General features: G+C 37.4%; 1 protein-coding gene, 1 long non-coding RNA gene and 1 pseudogene across 2 annotated transcripts in view; 1 reads left to right on the plus strand and 2 right to left on the minus strand.

The window, feature by feature from the left end:
* The window catches only part of LOC104855147 (protocadherin-1), a 12,822-nt gene that overhangs the window by 1,022 nt on the left and 2,477 nt on the right, over nt 1-9,323 (minus strand). The window contains exons 2-3 of the mRNA XM_033765566.1: nt 3,894-4,022; nt 13-1,364 (exon numbers count right to left, since the gene is read on the minus strand). Of these exons, the coding sequence (XP_033621457.1) occupies nt 13-1,364; nt 3,894-4,022 (1,481 nt within the window). The remainder of the gene's footprint in view (nt 1-12; nt 1,365-3,893; nt 4,023-9,323) is intronic.
* Nucleotides 1,122-6,112, plus strand: LOC117287237. The gene is made up of 3 exons (XR_004518462.1): nt 1,122-1,200; nt 5,847-5,914; nt 6,042-6,112. It is a non-coding gene; the product is annotated as an uncharacterized LOC117287237 (long non-coding RNA).
* Nucleotides 3,110-5,266, minus strand: LOC104855073 (annotated as a pseudogene).

The raw sequence follows: 9,323 nt of genomic DNA on the forward strand, positions 1-9,323 counted from the left end.
CGTGGCGCTGACGGTGCCGATGTGCAGGGCGGGGCTGCTGTTCTCGGGGACCAGCAGGGTGTAGGAGGCTTGGGTGAAGGTCGGGGCGTTGTCGTTGACGTCGGAGACCTGCACGGTTAGGTTGTGCTGGGTTCTCAGCCTGGGTGTGCCCAAGTCGGTGACCGTGATGGTGATGTTGTACTCAGATCTGCTCTCTCGGTCCAGAGCTTTCTCAGTAACCAGAGTAAAAAAGTTTTTGAAGGTTGGTTTCAGGATAAAGGGGAGGTCATCTTGAGTAGAGCAAATCATCCTCCCATTGTCCCCAGCATCATGATCTCGAACACTAAAAAGGGCCACAATGGTCTCTGGGGCATTTTCTGGAATTGTGTTTGTAACTGAGGACATGGCAATTTCTGGGGGGTTGTCGTTTATATCTAGTACTTTAACTAGAAGAGAGCATTTCTCTGATAGACCCCCACCGTCTGTTGCCTGAATATTTATTGAGTAGGACTGTATTGTTTCAAAATCCAGTTGTGATGTTAAATTAACTTCCCCAGATAGTAAGTTGATTTCAAAGGTTTTACGAATATCTTCGGATGCATGAAAAAATGTGTAAGTTATTTTCCCGTAATTTCCTTTATCTAAATCCTTGGCAGAGATGGTAATAATCGAGGAGCCAACAGGCACATCCTCCAGGACCTGCACCTCATAGAGACCCTGAGCAAATTCGGGGGCATTGTCATTAATGTCCAAGACCTTGATAAGAACTAGTGTTGTCCCAGACCTGGGTGGAGATCCACCATCGAGTGCAGTCAGCGTCAGTCTAAGCTCAGGTTCCGCCTCATGATCTAACATTCTATTTAGAACTAACTCTGGGTATATCTTTCCATCACCACTTTCTCGAATTTTAATACAAAAATGAGAAGAGGGGCTAATTGTATAGTTTTGGAGACTATTGTTTCCTGCATCCAAATCTTGAGCACTTTCCATTAAGAATGTTGTCCCAGTAGTTGTACTTTCTGATATTTTAATAAGTATTTCCTTGTCTAGGAATGTAGGGGAGTGATCATTTATATCTCTGATGTGCAGCTCAGCCTGAAAAAACTGCAAAGGGTTTTCCAATACCACTTGAAAATGCAGCACACAGGGCTCAGTGGTGCTGCACAACTCTTCTCTGTCCAGTTTCTCATTCAAGAGTAAATCTCCCGTCAGCAAATCAAGGTACAAATGTTTTTCATTATCATCACACACTACCTGGGCCTCCCGTGCAGACAGATCCTCCAACTCCAGCCCCAGGTCCCTTGCTAAATTAGCTACAAAAGAGCCTATTTCTCTTTCTTCTGCTACAGAATAGTGTAATGATTCCAAACCCGCCTGAGCCAATCCTAGCAAAACCAAGAAAAATGGCACTTGCCTTTTCTTAAGAGAGAGCAACCCTCTGAGTCCCATGGCTCCTTCAAGCATCCGTTATCGGTGTGGGAAATTTTAAGTTCAGCCCTAAGTTTGGAAGATGAAGCTCTGGTTTTTTGACAGAAAACTCCTGCGGAGATTATACCCTTGCAGCAGCTCCTTTCAATACCTCTCTTCTCCGTGGGTTTGATCTTCTCTGTGTACAGTTTTCATCTTATCTTGTAGCGCCACCATGTGTCCCTATGATTTTATCCATTAAATTTTTTGTCTTTGAAAAAGAAATTCATAAATCAAAAGTAAAGCTCCAAGTATCGTATTTCCCCCGTTGGAATACTTTATTATATGTAATACAGAAGATATTTCAAAATATCACACTATCACAATCAATAAATTTATCAGTAGTTTAATGTAAGTTTTACTCTGATTTTCCCAAGTTCTCCCCAAAATATGGTTTGTTTGAACCAGAATCCAAATAATATTTCTACTCTACATTGAATTATCACTGCTTTGAATCCTCGACAGAAAAAGGTCCATTAAAATGTACAGACTTGAAATAATGTTTTATTCATATATTTCATAAATGTTACAAATAAATGTTGAATTCAGTCAATTATAGTTAGTTACATCATTCATTTTTTCAGGGTATATGTACCAGGAAAATAATGCACAAAATATATTAAATACATCAAGTATGGGGTATTAGATCCCTCCCTTTTATATTAAAAATATCAGGGATTAGATGGGTAGGGGAAGGGTAATAAGGGAAAAGAAAAAAATGTGAGATAATGAAAAGATGGAAATAAAGTGTTTGTAGATGGGGAGGGGAGGAGGGGGTGAAGGGAGGGCAGGGGTAAGGGAAAAAATGAGAATCAAGACTTGTCATGTAGAGGTACAAGATCCCAACAATGAATGTAACTGTACTGTATCCCTAAAATGTTCCAATAAACTCAATTAAAGCTGAAAAAAAAACAGGGATTTAGCTCAGTGGTGCCACTTCCTGCCTTGAAAGCACAAGGTCCTGAGTTTGATCCCCAGTACAAAAAAAAAGCCAACCCTCATTTTAAGGATATGACACAAATAAGATAGAGATAATATTTGTCTTTATGGAAATTGCAGGCTAGAAAATTTGGCAAATCAGTAATTAAATTGTGTCATAACGATGCTTAGGTAAAGAATAATATAGAAATACCTACAAGAGAGATGTATGTATGTAGCTAGGAGGCTACATAAGATGGTGGTTGCAAACACAGGTGTCTTAAAAAAATAAAATGATTAGAATCTAGGCTCAGGAGTGTTAGTGATAGAGTGAGTACTTAACATGCATGGCAAGACCCTGGGTTCAATCCCCAGTGCCTATAAAATAAAACAAAACAAAGTTTAATCCAAACATTGTATCTGAATTGAATATATACAGACTCTTCTCACCTGCCATTTTCTAAACAACAGTATAGCTATTTAATTAGCATTTATATTGTAATAATATTAAAAACAATCTAGAGCATAATTATGTATACCTTGCTCTATTGATGTGGAAATTGTGCTCTATTTCATAAAAGGTTATATGCAAATGATTATTATTATTTTTTGAGACAGGGTCTCACTATGTAGTTCAGGCTGGCCTTGAACTCACTATGTAGTCCAGGCTAGCCTTGAACTCTCAGTGATCCTCCTGCTTCAGCCTCCCAAGTGCTAGGATTACAGGTGTGTGCCACCATGCCTGGCTCAGTACTCTATTTTTAATTTTTAATTTTTTAACAAAAAATATTTTACTAAAACATAAGATTTACAGAAGTTTCCAGACAAGCCATACAAAATGGTCAAAAGCTTTTTTTGAAGGGGGGAGTCTTTACTTGACAGCAAAGTCACAGTGATATTAGTGAGGGCTGTGATGTTTGTTGATGTTCCCATTTTGGTTCAAACAATCAGCTTTTCCATCTATATTGTCTAAATAAAGTTAGACTTAGCTAGTGAATGTATTCTAGATAATTGGTAAGCTGCTTTTTAACCAATGCAATTAGATTACCATAAAAGGGGGGGGAAAGGAGCCCATAAAATTTTGATACTTCTTTTCCCCCCTCAAAAAATAAAATAAAGAATGCTCATACCCCTGACAACTACCTTCATTCACAGTGCTTTATACTTAAACCATGATGTGGGAAAAGCATAAAAGCAGAGGGCCACTGCTTTTAAATGTTTCACAACAATCCAGATGATACTTCTAGCCTCTGCTCATGCTTTACAACAGTGAATCAGGACAAGACATGGATTTTCTAATGTGCATTTAATCACCAAAGGACTGAAAATGTCTGGGTTTTTATTGTGTAATGTTTCTAAGAGTATGTCCATTAAATGCAAACAAAAAAGCAAGAAGTCTTGGCAGAACAGGAGAAGTGACACAAACTTGATCAGTTAGACTTAAATATTATTCATGGCATACAGCCTAGTCCATGCTCTCGCTGTTTCCACGGCTTGGGCTTCATTGGTCTTACACTGCTCTGCCACACCTTTTGCTAATGGGTCATCTGGATTAGGAGCACTTAACAAAGCCTGGATTGAGAGCAGAACTGTGTGGATCTGCAGTGCTGGGGACCATTTATCTTTCAAAATATCTAAACATATTGTTCCCAACTTATCTACATTAAGATGATAAATTTTGGTCATGAAACAATTTTAGGTGCTGCCATTGGGTATTCTTCTGGAAGAAATAGTTCAAGTTTAAAAGCCCCTCCCTCAAAGGGGGAATACTGGGGGCCAACAATGACCACATGAAAATAATGGGTGTTACTCTCATCTGGTTCTCCTTTAATGCCAGGAACTGGTTATGCCAGCAAACTGAGTTTCCTTGATGATCCTGCGGGGCAACCCAGCCATCTTTTCAGATTCCAAGTTCAGCCTCTGTTCATGTCTCTACTACTATATTTTTTAAAAAGGCGTTAGCATCTATGGATTTTGATACCCACTTAGTCCTATAAGCAATTTCTCATGGATATCATAATGACTATATATGGACTACTATAAGATAATCAAACAAAAATGTGTCAAGTAAGGATAGAAAAGACTTACCTCAGAATTCTAAGAAATACCTTCATTTAGAGGTGAGAGTAAAAGTATCTTTTAATAAAACAGGGGTTTCCTAGAGTTCAAAATCACAAAACCAAAAGCAAATAACATTCCAAGAAGATGGGGAAGTGCAACAGTAGCAAGTGCTTCAGAAAAATCAAGAAAAACTTAAGTATTAAAAATTTTTAGATTTAAGAAGATGACAGTGTTACAGGACTCTGATAGGTGTATGCTAAAATCTGTACTCCTTTTCTGTAGTAATTAATGGTAATAAAACTGTACCCTGGCATATAGCTACTGAGATACACTGCATATTCCAGTATCCTTTTTAGTTAGGTATGGACTGTGAGCAGAAATTTTGCTATTTCTAGGTCTAGAACAGAAAAAATATGGATGTGCCTCTTCCCTTCAAGCCATTTAAAACCCAAATGTGGTAATGACCTAGCTGTAAGCCATACAGATTAGGACACTACCTTAGGGAATGTTGGGGCAATTAACTTGGGATGAAGTTTGTTTCTAAAAGGACCTAAAAAGCAAAGCTGCTCTATCTTACTCATTTGCATTGGAATTTTCACATCAAAGAGATATGCATCTCTTTGTTAAATCAACATAACATTTACTTATATATAGTAGTATTTTCAATAGAGTGGTTGCATAAAAATTAGAATGTCCTTGGTTGGGGAGTAGACAACACTTTCAAGCAATTTATAGAAGAAAAGGCTCTAAAAGGAAGAGATTAGTATCTGGCAGAGAACTTAAACTCAAGTTTTTCTCCAGTACTAGGGATTGAACCCAGGGTCTTTGCACTGAGCCATATCTCCAGCCCTTCCTATAAGTTTTTATTATTTTGAGACAGGGTTTCTCTAAGTCACTAAGTTGACCAGGCTGGGTTTGAACTTGAGACCCTCCTTCCTTTACTTTCCTCAGCACTGGAATTACAGGCATAAACTACAATCCTCGATCTCAGAGTTCTTTTTAAGACTGAAAAAACCTTGAAAATAATATTTAGTAGAGAAGAAAAAATTAAGATACAAAAGATATAGTCAATGTGAGGCCACCAGGAGTTAGTTAAGAGATGAGATACCACATGTGAAGGGATAAAACTTAGAAGGAATAGACAGTCAAAGCTGTAGATTTAGGGAGAAGAAACTAAGGTAATTTTCATCTGATTAATTTTATTTTCTCCATAAGCTAGTAAGCTAAAAGATGGGTACTTAAGTGGTAGGGTGAGAATTTTAAAGTAAGATGCATAGGCTTTAAATAGTTGTGGAGATGGGAAAAGAAAGTTAATTAGAAGGATTACAAAAGGACTTCCTGGTCTCAAAAGCCTAGTTGTTTGGATATGAAAAAGTTATAGTGGCAACAGCACTGACAATTTTGTATGTTTTACATTACAGAGTGTAGCAACCCAGGTGGAATCGAGGAAGAGACTATTAAATATTCATCTGGCATAGCACTTCATCAGGTAGTTTTAGTGAAGGAAAATTAAGTGTGTGGATGGAGGAGATGAATGTGAAAATGAATGGGAGTAGCAAAGTAGGGAATCAACTAATAGAAAGGAAATTAAAATAAGTGGAGTTGCTATGTTGCAGCCGCCTCATGGGATGGAGATGCTGATAAAGTCGGTGACAAAGATGCCACCCACAAAGCAAGATATAATGGGAATATCAGGATTTGAGGTTGAGTGGACTGGAGAAGAACAATGTAATTGTAAAAATGTAACTACATTCTTTTTAAAAAATATTCTTGACTAGTTCCAAACTGAACTGTTATTTGGGTTTTATTGGTAAGAGTTTTGAAGAAAATTTTCAGTTTCAGTGGCACACAGCCATAATCTTGGCCACTTGGGAGGCTGAGGCAAGAGGATTTAAAGTTCAAAGCTAGCCTAGACAACTTAGCAATACTCTGTCAAAAACAAACAAACAGAAAAAGAAAAGGAAAAAGGACTAGGAACATAATTGAATGCAAAGGCCATGGGTGAAATATCCAATACTACATCAGTAAACAAGCAAATGAATAAAGTGAAATGAAAATGGCTAGGGATATAGCTTAGTGGTAGAGCAACAATAGTTTCAAACCCCAGTACCCCTCCCAAAATCCATTCAGGGCAGCTCAGTAGCTTCTTGCATCTCTGTTTTCTAAGTAACTTTCTCATGCTGGTTATAAAGCTATTTCATTAATGAATATAAATATATAGTCCTTTACTATAAAATTGGCTGTTGCAGCCTGATTTTTATGCACTGAATTCACTTTAGCTATAAATATTTGAAAAATAAAATAAAACGTTTTTAGCAATACATTTTAAGAGAATTTTATTGGTTACTTTTACCTGGAACATGAATTCCTGAAGCCTTAGTTACTCTCCATTAGTGAGGAAACAGTTTCTTCTGTAAATAGACATCTTACTGCTCATATATGTTGAAAAAGTTGAGGCATCAGCTGAAATATCTAGTCCTTCTCTCTTCTGCTGCACTCATTTGACTTTTCTGCCTCATCTACCTCCACCATTGTATCTGAGGGAAAATGTTTCTTAGGACCACAAGCTGCTAGAACCACTCCATCTTTATTTGTGATGGCTTTATTAAACTATCATTTACTTAGATATACCATAATGTGTTCAGTTCACCCAGTTAAAGTGTATCGTTCAGTGGTTAACACACACACACACACACACACACACACACACATATATTGTGCACTTATTATCAGTCTCTCATTTGGAACATTTTCATCATCCTCAAAAGAAACTTCTGAAAATTAGCAGTTACTTTTCATGCTCACATTTCCCCCAGTCTTAACCACTAAAGTGCTTTCTATCTCTACAGATTTGCCTAGTTATTCCATTACTTATAAGCAGAATCATACAATATGGGATATTTTATGACTGGCTTCTATTCTGCCTGTTTTTGAGGTTCATTTCTATCGTTCTTCATACCATTTTGTTGCTGAATAATAATCTCTTTATGTGACTATATCACATTTTATTATCCATTTATGATTTGATGGACACTTGGGTTGTTTACAAATTTAGTTCTCATGCATAATATCAGTATGAACATTTTTGTATAAGTTGTTTTGCATAGACATACGTTTTTGTTTCTTTGGTTAGATACATAGGAAGTGACTTTCTGCATCACGAAGTATCTATGTATTTAACAGTTTGAAGAGCTACCAAACTTTCAAAGTGTAACATTTTATATTCCCAGTGGCAATGCATGAGTGTGCTAATAATTTCATATCCTTAACCCTTGTTGTCTTCTCTGTCTTTTTGATTTTAGCTAATCTAGTGTGCACAAATTGGTCATTTTTATTTTTTCTTTTGGAGTCTTATGTATTTTTCTAGAATGCTGAAATGTTTCATGTCTAAGTCAGTAATCCTTAATATCTTCTATGTAGAGTGCCTATGGACAGAGAGTAATCTTAATACTTAGCTTTTTTTTTTTTTGAGACAGGGTCTCACTATGTAGTTCAGGCTGGCCTTGAACTCACCGAGCGGCCCAGGCTGCCTCGAACTTGAGGCATTACTCCTGCCTTGGCCTCCCAGGTGTGTGCCACCATGCCCGGCAACATATGTACATTAAATGCCAAAACATTAGCAAAAATATACACATTAGCATACAATTCTAACTTATACAATTATTATTCAGGTGTCTCTGTTTAACTTGGCCCAATTCTGACATTTTAACATTAGTAAGACATCTGGAAAATTACAGCTTCATATTCCAAAATTCTTTGAGTGGCTACAATATTATTAGCCTTCAGAATCATTTTACAGCACAAGTAGGAGTGGTTTTCTGACTCTTTGTCCATCCCCTCTTTTCTCTCCTCCACCTCCTTACCCTCTTCTTCTCCTTCTCAGTTTTCATTTTCCTGCGCTAGAGAGCAAAGCCAGGTACCACTGTGCATTATTGCCAGCACTTCTTCTGGTTTGTTCTAACTAGGATTTTATCTTTATAGTATATTTCAAGTGTGTTTTAAATCGTGATAACACTTTAAATGTTAACAAAAATGGAGTGGATTTAAGAAGAAACATGACTCCCTCACAAGGGCAAGGTCCCAAGTTCAATCCCAGGTATCTATCTATTTCTATATCTATATCTATACACCAAAAAACAAAAAACGAAACATGATAATTGGGAATAGCAACCATTATTAAGCCACATGAAAAACTACAAACAAATGAAGAAATGCTTAGGATTTAAACTGTTTTCAAAGATGTCTTTTATTTTACTATAAGCCTAAGTGTGGGTGCAACTTTAACTGGAGAGAAGGACAAAAGCAAAAAATGCTTTTGTCTACTCAAGAATTTCTAAAAATTCTAAAAATCAAGAACTCCTTGGTGAAAGAATAAATTGTCTTCTCCTTATAACTACCAATAAAGATAAACATTCATGTAACAGCAAAGCTGGGGAGAATTAAGCTGGAGGTAAACAAAGCTCAATTTGTGGGTATAACACACATAACATGGGCCCAAAGTTCTATATTCAGCACAATTATTTTTAAAAGCTTCATAAGTTGTGAAAAACAAAATTGAGTGCGCAAACCCATTTCAAAAGGAAAAATGTGTATCTGACCACGAAAGTTTTCTCCACAATAATTATATGATCGTCACTTGGGGATAAATAGCAGAAAACAGTGCATCTTAATGAGATTGCTACTGCAACCCAAAACTATTCCGGACAACAGCATTTCCTTCTGTTTCTTTCCCAAAACCCTGAGGTGGGAGGTTGGGAAATGGTGGCTTGAGGAAGTTGAACTCACCAGTACCAGAGTCGCCAGTGAGGCAGACCTCATACCGGTAGCTGTGGGACAGCGTCCCAGCGCCGCCGACGTCCACCAGGCGGCCCGGAAAGGGGCCCTCGGGCTCCGAGACG

Source organism: Fukomys damarensis, unplaced genomic scaffold (genome assembly GCF_012274545.1).
Source record: "Fukomys damarensis isolate Sample0158 unplaced genomic scaffold, DMR_v1.0_HiC HiC_scaffold_3, whole genome shotgun sequence".
In the NCBI taxonomy this organism is placed as follows: Eukaryota; Metazoa; Chordata; class Mammalia; order Rodentia; family Bathyergidae; genus Fukomys; species Fukomys damarensis.